Source organism: Gymnoscopelus braueri (genome assembly GCF_963280865.1).
Source record: "Gymnoscopelus braueri genome assembly, chromosome: 12".
Classification (NCBI taxonomy): Eukaryota; Metazoa; Chordata; class Actinopteri; order Myctophiformes; family Myctophidae; genus Gymnoscopelus; species Gymnoscopelus braueri.
In genome coordinates this window covers 26,964,597-26,979,914 of record NC_137614.1, presented here as the reverse complement: position 1 = coordinate 26,979,914, position 15,318 = coordinate 26,964,597, and the positions used below count along the sequence as shown (strand labels likewise).

General features: G+C 41.1%; 1 protein-coding gene across 1 annotated transcript in view; it reads left to right on the top strand.

The window, feature by feature from the left end:
• tshz2 (teashirt zinc finger homeobox 2) overlaps window positions 1-3,870 on the top strand; it is a 49,518-nt gene extending 45,648 nt beyond the window's left edge. Inside the window, exon 2 of the mRNA XM_080444149.1 lies at window positions 175-3,870. Within this exon, the coding sequence (XP_080300275.1) occupies window positions 175-3,212 (3,038 nt within the window). The 3' untranslated portion in view covers window positions 3,213-3,870. The remainder of the gene's footprint in view (window positions 1-174) is intronic.
• The last annotated feature ends 11,448 nt before the right edge of the window (window positions 3,871-15,318 follow it).

Genomic DNA, 15,318 nt, shown 5'->3' with positions numbered 1-15,318 from the left:
CCTCACTATTAGCCTATATCATGGACATACATATTTCCAGTTGGTTAATAATAGTACTAATAGTACTGTGACTAAATAGTCACAGTACTAGAAGCACTACATTAAGACCCAATATTTTCGTATTCATTCCAATGTAGATTATGTATTTTAAGACTTTGTTTCCCTCTTTTGCAGAGTACACGCCCGGCGACGATGACACCATTCACAACTCCATCGTGGAGGAAGAGGGTGAGAATGACGCACAGACTGAGGAGGAGTGTTCCGAGAAGACCAGCCCCAAGGCCTCAGAGGACAAAGACGCAGACAACAAGAGCACTAACAGCTACTGCGAGCAGAACTCTCCCGCTAGTGTCCTGTCCAATCAAGAGGCAGAGCTGGAGTCGCGTCTCAGCGACAGCAGTGACCACCTGTCGGACTTCAAAACCTCCTCCCCAAGCGAGAGGCTAAAGGAGGAGGAAAGCTGCAGCTCAAAACATAAGGAGGACATGAAGGGCAGCTTGGAGAAGATGAGGGCCGTCTATGCAAACTTTCTCTCCGATTCCTACTGGACTGGACTCGGGATGGACTTGAAAATGGGCAAAAGCACCAGCAAGGCCAACTGCGACAGCACCAACGGAAGTGCCAAGACCGAGTTCGATTGGCACCAGGACGCACTCTCCAAGACCTTGCAGCAGACTCTCTCCCCAAGGCCTGTGTCTAAACCCAACCTATTCAGCTCCGTCCACCTCTACAGGCAAAGCAGCAAGGCCTGTGGCTCGGTGTTCACTGGCGCTAGCCGCTTCCGCTGCAAGGACTGCAGTGCGGCATATGACACTTTGGTGGAGCTGACGGTGCACATGAGCAAGAGTGGCCACTACCAGGACAACAACCACGGCGGCAAGCAAAGCAACTCCTCGACATCATCCTCCAAATCGCGCAAGCGAAACCATGACGAAGGGAAGGAGGACGCACAAAAGGTTTTGAAATGCATGTTCTGTGGCCATTCGTTTGACTCACTGCAGGACTTGAGCGTCCACATGATTAAAACCAAGCATTACCAAAAAGTGCCTTTAAAAGAGCCCATCCCAGTACTCACGCCAAAATTGTTGCCATCAGCAAAGAAACGGGCTTTTGAGGCTGCACGGCCCTGCTCCCCAGATTCCACCACTGGCCTGTCTGCCTTCAATGAGGCACAACGGGCCGCCGCCCTTTCAAATGCCAACAATAACCGCTATGGCTACCAAAATGGGGCAAGTTACACCTGGCAGTTTGAGACATGCAAGTCTCAGATTCTGAAGTGCATGGAGTGTGGGAGCTCACACGACACCCTTCAACAGCTCACCACGCATATGATGGTTACTGGACACTTCATTAAAGTCACCAACTCAGCCTCCAAGAAAGGCAAACAGTTAGCTCTCGATCCCTTAGCCATAGAGAAAATGCAGGCATTAGCAGAGCCGGCTGCCAATGAAACTGAGGGAGAAAAGGTGTCTCCGAAAAATGCTGCCCCCAAGGACGCTGAGAAGGACAGCCAGGGGGAAGGCACGTCTGACAAAATGGAAGAAGCTGAAGTAAAAGACGACAAGCAAGAGGGTGGTGAGCAAAAGGTAGACAATGGGGCTTTTAAATATCCTTATCTCCGTGAGGAGGATCTTGAACAGGGCTCTGGCGGAGGAGGGGACATCCTCAAGTCTTTAGCCAACACAGTAGCCTCTGCCATTAACAAAGCTCAAACAGGGACACCGAGCTGGAGTGCCTACCCCAGCATCCATGCTGCATATCAACTCTCTGGGATCATCAAAAGCGCCCCCCTCTCAGCATCTCCCCTTATTCCATTAAAGCAGACATTCAACCACAAGCTGAGGCCCATCGCCCCAAAGGAGAAATCTTACCACGGTGCCGTGGGAGTTGAAACTCCCCCGGGACAGCATCAAACCATGGACATCAAAAAAGAAAAGGTTGGCATTAGCGATGGTAAAGAAAGTCAGCACATTAAGTTTGATCTGGCGGAGAACGATGACAGCGATTGTCAGGATGACTCCTCTTCCTCTTCAAAGCTTGATGCCGACTGTGTGAATGAAGGGAGTGAAGCGATCAAAGGGAAGTTGAGCCCAGATTTCTCTGACAGAGGCAAGACGCCGAGTCCCACTGGCAGCAATGGACGCAGCGCTGCTTCAGAGCTCCTCAGTGACACTTCGGATATTCTTGGCATAAACCCTCTTAGCGCGCTGCAATCGGTTCTGAACAATCACCTGGGCAAAGCAAATAAGCCCCACCATTCAAGAGCCGATAAACTATCGGCTCGTACCAAGTCTATTTTTACAGAAATCAACCGCAGCAATGACAAACCTGCTCTAATGCTTGGAAGTCCTGTTAGAAATAGACCTAACAATGCCTTCTTGTTTGTTAGTGATGACCAGCCGATAGATCTGACGAAATCGAAGCATAGCAAGTCGAGTTCCTCACTGCTACAGCCCTCCACCCCGATGCCACAGAAATATGCTCTTTCTGACATCGCTGATATGGTCAAAGTTCTTCCTAAAGCCACCACACCAAAAGCCTCCATGCCAGCAAGGATCCCCACCATGAAACTGGAATCTGATGTCAGGCGCTTCGAGGACATGTCAGCTGAGGTGTATTCCGTCCACAAACGTAAAGGCAGACAGTCCAACTGGAATCCTCGCCATCTTCTCATCCTCCAAGCGCAGTTCGCTTCCAGTCTCTTTCAGACCTCTGAGGGGAAATATTTACTCTCAGATCTCGGCCCTCAGGAACGCATGCACATCTCCAAATTCACTGGGCTGTCTATGACCACCATAAGCCATTGGTTAGCAAACGTAAAATACCAGTTACGGAAAACCGGAGGGACAAAATTCCTCAAGAGCATGGATACCGGCCACCCGATCTTCTACTGTAATGACTGTGCATCCCAGTTCAGGTCGCCTCCCATTTTCATTTCCCACCTGGAATCCCATCTCGGGTTCCCACTCAAAGACATGTGCAAAATGCCAGTAGAGCACCTCACAAAGGTGGAGGAGCCAGAACTGTCAAAGGCCCTCAGTGTCAGGGCCACAGAGGCCCTGATCACAGACGAGGACACTGACTCAAAGTTCAGATGTAAACTCTGCTGTAGGACATTTGCCAGTAACCATGCAGTCAAACTACACTTGAGTAAAACTCACAGCAAATCCCCTGACAACCATTCACAATATGTGGAAATGGACAAGGAGTAGAGCTCTTAATATTACTGTCACATTTTGGTTTGTTGTTTTGATTTTAATACACGGGTCAGATATTTCAACTTTCTTTTTCCTTCCAAGTTGCATTGTATAGTATGCATCTTTTAAAACATTTCATTGAGTACAACAAGGACACACTGGTTAGAAATTGTATAAGGAAACAGTAAAAAGATATCTTTGCACCCTGCTCAATTGCATCACCACCAGTAATGAAACGTATTACTGCTTGAAGAAACATAATTGCTGATGTTTGCATGCAATAGCTCTGGCTATGACTACTATTTATTTGTATGATATGTCAAGTTTCAATTGTATTTCAAAGACCAAGTAATGAATTAATTGTACTTTACAACTTCTGTGATACGATACACCTGCATAAATGTGCAGCTGTTAAAACAGGTAGCCAGACACATAACACACATACTGAACTGTACAGTGTATTGCTATGTAAAGATGTTTTGTGTTGCAATGATAGAACAGAAAAAAGCACTTTAATAAATGTTTAATCACCAGTTTAGACTCGGATTCTGTATATGACTAAAACAAAAAATTAGATAGTTTGGAAACAAGAATATTTCACATGTAAATATATTTTACGGGAAGAAAACAGTGTGTTAAAAGAATAACAGCAAGACATGGTACCTGCACCTTTTTTACCTATTCAAATAAAGAGTTAACATTTGATAACAGCTTGTATCCTTTTAGTTTTTAAAGTCTTAACAGTTTTTTTTTAATATACTGCTTTTACATACATACATACATACATACATACACACATACATACATACATACATACATACATACATACATACATACATACATACATACATACATACATACATACATACATACATACATGCATACATATGTATATATATTAAGATTAGCGTGTGTGTGTGTGTGTGTGTGTGTGTGTGTGTGTGTGTGTGTGTGTGTGTGTGTGTGTGTGTGTGTGTGTGTGTGTGTGTGTGTGTGTGTGTGTGTGTGTGTGTGTGTGTGTGTGTGTGTTTTCAATTAAGATAATTGGTATGGTTCTACATTATTATGAAAAGAAGATATCCCTGAACAGCTAACCTTATATAACTCACTTAAAATGACATAAATGTTATATTCAATTTTGTATTTTCATAGTAAGGTTAGTACAATTTAACATAAATCATATCTAAAGTTGTTTTAGTTTGTTTACACTGCCCATAACTATCATACACAAACCATAACAATTAAAGATGATTTTATCGTATCCACCGTGTTGCACCCACAGATATGTTTTAATAAAGGCAGCACACTTACTGCATGAGACAAAGCACAACATCGTCATATTGCAGGCTACATCCTCTTTCTTACCTTTTGAATTCTAGATACATCTCAAAGATAGGCTATATTCTTGTCAGATGTTATTGCTTTACGGTGAATGCTGCTGATGCTACTGCTGCATTGTGTTATCATAACAATTAAACATATTTCCTCCAGTTCTATTATTTCAAACCTATTAAAAATAATTGCCTGCTAAATTCATAAACATTTTATGCAATTCATCTCTTTTCAAGCAATCAAGTCTCCAATTACCTCCGCCCATCAGATCTGTTTTATAACAGGCAACTGACATTTGATGGTAAATGGGAAAAAGCACATGGGCACTGTGATGATTTGAATACTGTGACACCGACTTGCCCCCTATTGTTGGAAATGAGCAGGCAATCACGTTGTTCATCAGATGACTCCTAATGCAGTTAAAGTATTCAGCTATAATTTCTCTCTGCATTTATAATTACTGTCATAGACCACACACCTCAGTGAGCAGATTAAAGCTATAAATTATTTAGTGCCTTTCTTCACCAGTGGATCTCTGATTTGTCTGTGCAGCCATTATGGTTTAGAATAGCGACTTATTCTAAATTGAAGCAAGCAATGGTCTAAGATATGGCAGAATGGCTTAAAAAGATTGCAATATCCTTGGCCGTTTATGTTAAGTAATTGTAATTAAAAGTGATGATTAACTGTATTATTGAAAGCATATACAATATGCTACTGTATATCACTCTATACTGTAATTCAGAATTTACCAATTTAGTTTGTCTTTTTCCTCTTCCTTTGAAGTTATGTCCTATATGTTTTAATTATTATTCATAGAGTAAGCTTACAAGTTCATTTTGAAGATTCAGCAAAAGGCTATCAAAAGAACAATGCTACATCAGTACAATTTGCAGAAAGAAATAGTTTTTTTGTTTTAGTTTTTTTATGTTCATTTAGCCTAATATAAGTCACAGCAATGTGTTGTTATATGGACAAGAAACAATCTATGAGGTCAATATGAATCATCACATAATCACTAAATCTTTAAACGGTGTAGAAGATGTTGTGGGTCAAAATAGAAAAGGAAATAGCAATTTGGTGACATCGTTCAAACATGCACTATCCACTTCAATATTATGATGATCAGTTACATTAATATACATCAGGTAATTAAGCATTTTTTTCTTTTGCTGATTTATATTCATTCATTTTGGATGTTACATATCAACAGTTAATCATACTGTATCTAACATGTCATGGCTAATTACAGACCACAGTGAGATCCACACGCATGCACGCACGCACACACGCACGCACGCACGCAAGCAAGCGCACACACACACACACACACACACACACACACACACACACACACACACACACACACACATTGCACTGATTTATTGATTTATTTATTGAGTGATTGACTAATTGATTGATTTTATGCACATACAATAACACATGCTAACACGTGCATACCTACACATGCTTATATGACACACAATCTTCACAGGGGGAAAAAATGCAGACATTTTATGTTCCAGCTCTGTGCACCAGACACGAAATCTGGCAAATGACTTGATTGTATGTTTCATGATTATACTCTAATACATACTAATTCTGCTGGATGGAAGATGATTAAATAGAACATGGGCTTTTGTCATGACATTTGTTTGTTTTTTAAACATAAGACTCATGAATGCCATTTAGTCTGGTTCAACATTTCAAAACCGCTTACATTTCCATGTTAGTGCTCCTTTATAAAACTGTCCTAATAGCTTAGTTGATAAGCTTAGTTGAAAAATCTAATTATGCACCTAAGTACACAAATGCAGTGAAAATTGAACATAGCAAAATTGATGCCATGTCATATTTGCAAATCCTTTGTCAATCTGTCATTAAACATGCTATCAAATAATGATACGTGTACACTCCTTGCTTGCACTAGCGTGCATCCCCCTGATGTTGATGTGCTGTAATAGGGCAAATGTGCATCAGAATTTTCCTGCTTGGATACACACAAAACATTTACAATGTGCCTGACTTTGCTTTGTCCTATGGTAGACAAGCATGGCTTGCATCATCTGGCCTGTAAACCAGGGAGGCGGAACGAGAATGTAAGTTATACTTGGTTGTGCGTGGGTGTCGCACACCGAAAATAGACGATCTACAAACTCACAACACGCTGCGCTGTGATGCATTGTGAGCTTGTAGATATGCTATTTTGGGTGTGAGACACACAAGCACAACTAAGTATAAATCAGGCTTAAAAAGGTTCATCACACAGCAGTCGGGTGACAAAGTAGTTCATGTGCTCATTGAAGGTATTTAGAACTTGTAGCTAGCATGGCCACAGGCAGCATCCTAAAACAACAACCGTTCTTCCATTTGTCCTTCTCAAAGTCTATACATTACCAAGTCCCTGTGAGAGATAACCCAGATAGAGCATCGCATCTGCACATACAGTATCACAGCTTTTTATTGTCCCTTTGCCTTTGGTTTTACAGAACAGGTGCTAGAGTGTTACAGGGATGATGTCTTTTTGTAGGCCAACCCGGAAGTTATGCCGCCATGGGTTCCTACCACCCCTACTGTATGTGAAGTTGTAACAGCATTTTTGCATTGTTTCTTGAATAAAGGATACAAAAAGAAGCTCTGTAGCAAACAAAGGCATGACATTCACACGTTTCATTGATCTCCACAAATCAAAACGCTTTAAATGATTTTCGGAACCACACATGCATTAGACTTAAAAACAACAACATTATAACGTCAATTGACAGTTGAGATCTTAACGCATGCAATTTATGTCATACACACAAAAACGTTTCTAAATTGCACTAAAAGCGGCTTATGGCTCATAATCATGGGGGAACATGTTATCAGAGATGGGCAGTATTTTAATTACATGTATTTATTATTAATTTTGTAATTTGTATTAGGCTGGGATGGAAAGAATGAGATGTTATTTGTATCAAGATACTTTCAAACCTAGTATTTTCTGTATTTTAAATACATAAAATACATCTGTTATTATGTCATTTTATTCTCAAATTGACACATTTAAACATTTACACAGGTTAAATAAATAAATAAAACACAATGTAAGATGTCACTTCTACTCCGCCTCTGATTGGCTTACCCACCCTCAGAACAAAATTAATCACAAATAGCAGTGTAGGGCGGGTCTTGAGACAGACTTCATCACCTTGCCTCAACTAGTGAATGAAGCCTCGTGGAAATGTCCTTATGCATCACATAACTTCATTACTGCATAACTCATAAATGGTCAGATAAGCCTTATATTTGATTATTTGTGATGCTATGTGTCAGTATACTGCTCAGTATCAAGGTCCTGGTGTCAGTATCCTAGTGTCAGTATCCTGGTCAATATCCTGGTCAGTGTCCTGGTGTCAGTATCCTATTCAGTATCCTGGTCAGAATCCTGGTGTCATTATCCTGGTGTCAGTATCATGGTGTCAGTATCCTGGTCAGTATCCTGGTGTCAGTATCCTGTTGTCAGTATCCTGTTGTCAGTATCCTGGTGTCAGTATCCTGGTCAGTATCCTGGTGTCAGTATCATGGTCAGTTTCCTGGTGTCAGTATCCTGGTGTCAGTATCCTGGTGTCAGTATCCTGGTGTCAGTATCCTGGTGTCAGTATCCTAGTCAATATACTGGTCAGTATCCTGGTGTCAGTATCATGGTCAGTCTCCTGGTGTCAGTATCCTGGTGTCTGTGAAGTACAGGCGTAGAGGGAGCTCTGCTCTGTGTAGCTCTGTGTAGCTCTGTGTAAGAACATGATCAGCCTCATGCCATAGTTCTTGTCTAGCTTAACAAGGTAACTCTGGTAACTCTGAGTTAACTCTGGCCTGCGCTCTCACACACAATGGTAAATATTTTTGTCTGCCTGCTCCAAACACCATGAAAAACACTCTGCTTGTATGATCAATTTATTCTTATAAATTCTGACATAGGCAATTCATTTAATATTTTGCGATCAATCTATGAATTGACTAATCATTTCATCAGCTACAAAATACGTATTCGTGTCTAAAAAAATAATCTCAGAGCAGTATTTTGTATTGTGATAATGTCCTTGTAGTCCTAAAACACAGTTTTAGGACTACAAACTGTAAGAACAGAGAGCAGATGCTTGGATTTAAGAATATACTGTATGTTGGTAAGCTTCTTCAATTTGAAAAACAATTTGTATAACAACCCTTTCGTTAAGTGTCTCACTCTCAACATTGAATTACAGCAGAATCATTCAGGGTATGTTTGATAAGACAGAAGAATACAAGTACATCTTATCTCTTATTAGATACATCTTATCTCACAAATACCCCATGGCTCTCAACTGGTAGATAACAGCATTGCTTCAAATATGCTAATTAAGCCAAACAAGTGATGAATGGAATATATTTGATCAATCAAGTAGGCCTAAGCCCCTGGTACTGCATATTCATTGTGCATCATGAATATGAAACCCAAGTCATTCATCAAATATCTATTGCACATTTGTATCTTATTAATCATACACGCTGAAATCTCTGTCTTGTCAAAAAGAAGTCTCAAGGTTGATGAAGTACTTGCAAGCAGGATAATATTCAACAAAACAAGGTGGAGATTTGGTTGAGGTGTTTTGAAACTGCCATTATCTAAAACAGACAATCCATAGCTTACAATTAAGGTAAGTTTCTGTTTATTTAAAAGTTATCTCTGAAGTTTTTCCTTGACCTTTGACAGTAGCATTACAGTGCACAGCTTGCATCTTATCCTGAGAAACATTTTTACATTAGCCACTTAAGTGGAGGAAAGATGTAGGAACTTTTATGTAGAACTTATGTGGGTTAACCTGCAAAATGTGTAATAATTGTGTTTAATTACCGACATTCTTGTTTCATTATCATTCTAGGAGCCAATCAGGGAAAAAATTACTTCAAGGATGTGACTGAAGAACATGTGCAGTCGTCACTAACTGAAAGGGGCTTCAGGTCGAAATGGCCGGGGGACGAAAACAAGGGCCGAAGGACAAAGAATGACCATACTATAGTTGCAAAGTGTGACACACTAGCAACCACCGTGTCAGAACCTCTGTGTTATTAACTTAGCTTTTCTTGTTGTATAATCAAAGGGCTTAGTCGGACTCATTCATGATAACAGAGCCACAAACGTCCTACTGAAAAACTGGAATAGCCTAAACATTCACTTTGAAAATATCACAAGAAAAAAACATTGTGATACGTTTGAAGTGAGTATTTATCCCCTCATATATCACTATATACTTACCATTTCCGTGTTTTGTCACTTGATGTATAAATAATGATTAAGCCCTATTCCTTTTCTTCCTTTTTTTTAAAGGTTCATGACTGAGTGATGTCATAGCTGCTGTATTTTTAACAGTATTTCATTTAAATACTTTACCAGTTTGAAGTACAATGAAGTAATTTGCACCATCAGCACAGAATACAAAGCTATGAGTAGCATTTTATTTTGAGAAAAAGAATCATAAGCAATGGACACATTCTCTAAAACTGTCATACAGTACTGAGTGTCCTGCAAGGCACTGCTTTATCAGCAAATTATTCTTTGTCATTTGTTCAGTGGTACAGGTCTTTCCCAACTGTTATTGCTAGTAATTGATAGGCTAGTGTCCGACCCACTGAACGTCTTTGCAAAGCTGTGCAGGGTTGCCTAGCCATGTAATGAGTGAAAGCCATGTGACTGAAAGGACAATTTATGAAGGTACTCTAGATAGGAAGGCAGGTAGCCTGTTTGCAAGTTTGGCACCATTATTTTAATTTAATCTAAAAAGCAAAACTATAAAACATAATGTGATAACATTTCTAATACAAAGAAAGAAAGCTGTTCTTGTTTTTGTTGGGGGTTTTTTTCTTCCCAGTTAGCATTATCCACAAAATCTCTTTGTTAGAATGCATGGAGGCTTTTATTACCATCATATACTGGTTGACAGAACTAACACTTGATTGCCAGCAGTTCATCAGTGCATCCTTCAAATGTGTCACCCAGCCTGCCTCAAGGCAGCATGCTTGCTCAAATTGAAGCTGACATCTCCCAAATATGAAAGCAACAAATCACACATTTTTATTGGGCTTAATCTCCAGCCTAGCCCCTTGCAGACGTCAGCACAATCATGGACGTTGCTCTAATTCTTGCCGACTGGCTGCTTGTGCCTCCCAAGCATCTCTGGACTCACAGGCCAATCGCAAAATGGCCAGGCGCCAGAGACGGGGGTGACACCTACGCTTATTAGAAGCCTTTAATACGGTGGTATGATCGTGTGCAGCTAAAAGAGACTAAAAGAGAGGCTTCCTCCTCGAGTGATTCATGGATGAGTTGGGCACAGAAAGTGCATTTGACATTGTATTTTGTGACACGATGTGACATGAAAGAAATGTCATATAGCACATACAGCATCATACTAGCATTACCCTATGTTTTTATTTATAGACTTTTCTACTACGCCTACGCCTGCCAATGGAGATGGATGGAGGGTATGTTTTCACTCCATTGTGTTTATCCGTTAACTTCTGTTGTTAACCTGCAAACAGAAGCAGATTATGTCAAAACGTTATGATCCAATGATTTGTATGAAACTTTGAGGAAACTTTGGTCACTGGGCAAGGAAGAAATTATAAACATTTCACACAGACTGACCAAAGGGGGTGGAGTGGGGTGGGGGGTGACTGCACATCTTCTCATAGAAACGCATACACGTACAGTAATGTAGCATGGCATTTTTTATGTTTTTTACATTGGACAACATAATGTGGCATGTGATTTTTGTCTCCGCCAGGCCGAAAGGCATGGCGAGAGAGTATGTTTTACCCCCTGTCCGTCCGTCCGTGTGTGTGTGTGTCCGTCCGTCATTCTGTCATTTTGTGGACAGCTAATCTCTGGCACCGTTGGCTTGATCGCAGCGAAACTGTGCACACACATTCCCTGGATGCCAGAGCAGAACCTCTGCTCCAAATTTTTCACATGGGCCTTTTATAGCGCCATCAGGAGGCCGATTTGTGCAAAACACATTTCGGAACAGTACTCCTACAGATTTTGGCCAAAAATCCCCCAAATCGGTACACAGTATCTCTATAGTCATTAAAAGAAACGGCTCATTTCAGATTTTTCATATTCCATCCTGATTGGCAAAAATTGTCTTTCAAAGTTTGCAGGAGTACTCCGTTTCGAACAAAATGCCTCAAATCATGAACACAGCATGCAATTTCCGTGAAATTTTGCACACACATTCCCATTAGGCCGAGGAAGAAATGCCATTTGAAAATGTTCAAATCAGCTTCATGGTGGCGCTGTAACAGGCCGATTTGTGTTTTTACCTATAACTGCACCAATCAGTGTAAAACTTTGTATGCACACTCTCTAGAGGCCAAGGAAAAACATTTGCCCTGCATTTTTCACATTTGCCTTTTATAGCGCCACCAGGAGGCAGACTTATGTAAAACAATTTTTTTGATATTAAGCCTTCAGATTTGATCCAAATTTCACGCAAATCGGAACACATGATCTTTATAGTCATGTGATCAAGACTGATCTGTTTGATTTTTCATATTCCATACTGATTGGCTAACATTGACAAGTAATGTTTGCAGGAGTGGCCCGTTTTGAACAAAATGCTGCAAATCATGAACGCAGCGTCCGATTGCGGTGAAACTTTGAATGCACATTTGCACTACGTTGAGGAACAAATGCCACCCTTTTAAGATTGGCCTGTTATAGCGCCACCAGTAGGTCAAATTTAGCAAAACACATTTTTAGAACAAAATTTCTCAAATCATGCATGCAGTGTCCGATTGCTGTGCACGGCCTAGGAATAAATGGCACCCTTTTCACATTGGCCTATTATAGCGCCACCAGGAGGCCATAATAACCTACCTGACCTGGCGGAGACTTGTGCTCCGAGGAGCACTTTTTCTAGTTTTAAATGTTTTTTACATTTGACGACATAGTGTGGTAACAGGAAGGGTGGGAACTAGGTAAAATTGGGTCAACAGCGTAGCATGGCCTTTTTTGTCTCTGCCAGGCCGAAAGGCATGGCGAGAGAGTATGTTTTACCCCATGTCCGTCCGTCCGTGTGTCCGTGTGTGCGTGTGTCCATCTGTCTGTGAACAGCTAATCTCCGGCACCATTGGCCCGCTCGCTGCGAAACTGTGCACACACACTCCCTGGATGCCAATTCAGAACCTCATTTTTCACATGGGCCTGTTATAGCGCCACCAGGAGGCCGATTTGTGGAAAACATTTTTTTTTATATTACTCCTACAGATTTTATCCAAACATCACGCAAATCGGTACACAGTATCTCTATAGTCATGTGATCAACATAGATCTGTCCGATTTTCCATATTCCATCCTGATTGGCTAAGATTGGCTTCCAAAGTTTGCAGGATTGAAACTTTGCACGCACTCTCCTTAGAGGCCAAGGAAAAACCTTTTTTCACATCTGCCTTTTAGAGCGCCACCAGGAGGCTGACTTTTGTAAAACAAATGTTTTGCTATTACTCCTTCAGAATCTGTCCAAAAATCACGCAAATCGGTACACAGTATCTCTATAGTCATGTGATCAAGATGGAAGATGGAAAACTTTTTTCTAGTTTTGTATTAAATTATAAACAGTTGAATAAACACATGAATGCATGTTTTCATTAACTAATGGTATCTGATGACGCACGTCTTCTCCTCCACGTCATCAGCGCACATACCCTAGGTGGGGTTGGCGAAAGGGCCTACTCTGTGTGGAGTTTGCATGTTCTCCCCGTATCTCCTAGGGTAGTTAAAGGAGAAATCCGGTCATTTTAAGTGTTATCTTTGATGTGTCGTTACTCACCTACCGACGTAAACAGTGGCATTGTTTATTTCCAGAGATTCCCCTGTCGTCATATTTTCAACCCCCTCTCATGATAGTCAAACATGCAGTGAAAGTTCCTGAGAGGCTACCGCTAATGACGAACGAGCTAACGCTAGTTGCTTGTTTCTCAACATGGCAACACCAAGTTGCCAGGTTCTGGGAGAGAAACAAGCAACTAGCGTTAGCTCGTTCGTCATTAGCGGTAGCCTCTCAGGAACTTTCACTGCATGTTTGACTATCAAGAGACTCCACAATGAGTAGTAGTAGAGGAAAAAATAACTTTTCATCGGTTATAATAGACGAATTTCCCTATGACACGCGCTCCCATTATGACAACGGAGGGGGTTGAAAATATGACGACAGGGGAATCTCTGGAAATAAACAATGCCACTGTTTACGTCGGTAGGTGAGTAACGACACATCAAAGATAACACTTCAAATGTCCGGATTTCTCCTTTAATACCCTCACAAAAACATGTAGTAATGCTGGTCGCTATACTGCCTCCCCCATGACAGACGGGCGCCTGATGGAGGGGAAAGGAACTGGTTGGAATAACGTGTTCCTTCCACACGCTACGTCCTACCGGGGAAACTCCCCGACACATAGCATCACAGATAATCAAATATTAGGCTTTCCCTTTATGGGTTATGTAGTAATAGTTATCACAAAAGTAAACTATCTATAATGCATAAGGACATTTCTTTGAGGCTTCATTCACTAGCTGAGGCAAGGTGATATGAAGTCTGTTTCAAGACCGCCCTACTCTCATTTGTGGTTATATTTGTTCTGAGGGTGTGTAAGCCAATCAGAGGCGGAGTAGAAGTGACATCTCACATTCTGTTTTTAATCTATTCCACTGTATAAACCTGTGTAAATGTTGAAAATGTGTCAATTTCACGTATTCCAAATTTCATGTATTTGGAATACGTATTTCAAATACATGTATTTCAAATACTGCCCACCTCTGACCATAGGACGCACCATAAGACACGGAAGCACCATAGATGACAGGGAAGAACCATAGCAAGTACCATAGAAGGCAGGGAAGCACAATAGGAAGCACCATAGAAGACAGGGAAGCACCATAGAAGACAGGGAAGCACCATAGATGACAGGGAAGCACCATAGGAAGCACCATAGAAGACAGGGAAGCACCATGGGAAGCACCATAGAAGATAGGGAAGCACCATAAGAAGCACCATAGAAGAAAGGGAAGCACCATAGGAAGCACCATAGAAGACAGGGAAGCACCATAGGAACCTAGGCTGTGTGTTTTCCACTTCCTGTCGGATTTGTGACCAGTTTCATTGGATTTCATTGGATCAAATCGACAGGAAGTGGAAAAAACACACAGGAAGTGGAAAGCCTAGGAAACAGGTGAATAGAAGAAAGGGAAGCATCATAGGAAGCACCATAGAAGACAGGTAAGTACCATAGGAAGCACATAAAAGACAGGGAAGCACCATAGGAAGCACTATAGAAGACAGGGAAGCATCATAGGAAGCATCATAGATGACAGGGAAGCACCATAGGAAGCACCATAGAAGACAGGAAAGCACCATAGGAAGCACCATAGAAGACAGGGAAGAACCAAAGGAAGCACCATGGATTTTTGTTTTATTGATTGAATACCGGTACTTTATTAACAGTTTGCAAAAAAGGCACGGCGGCACAGATTTATACAAAAGAATGCTAAAAGGATAACCCAATAAGCCCAGGGCTTATTTCCATTGAAGTCCTGTGTATTCAATTCATCGAGACATTTAAAGACAAACAATAATATGACAAACATCATATATACAAGTAGTAATAAAAAAAAGAAAAATATGTACAGTAAACATGTTGGGGGGGGGGGGGGGTCATTTCCAGTGATAAGCTTAGACTTTTTACAGGGGCCTTTTTGAAGGAGGGTAAGGAGTCA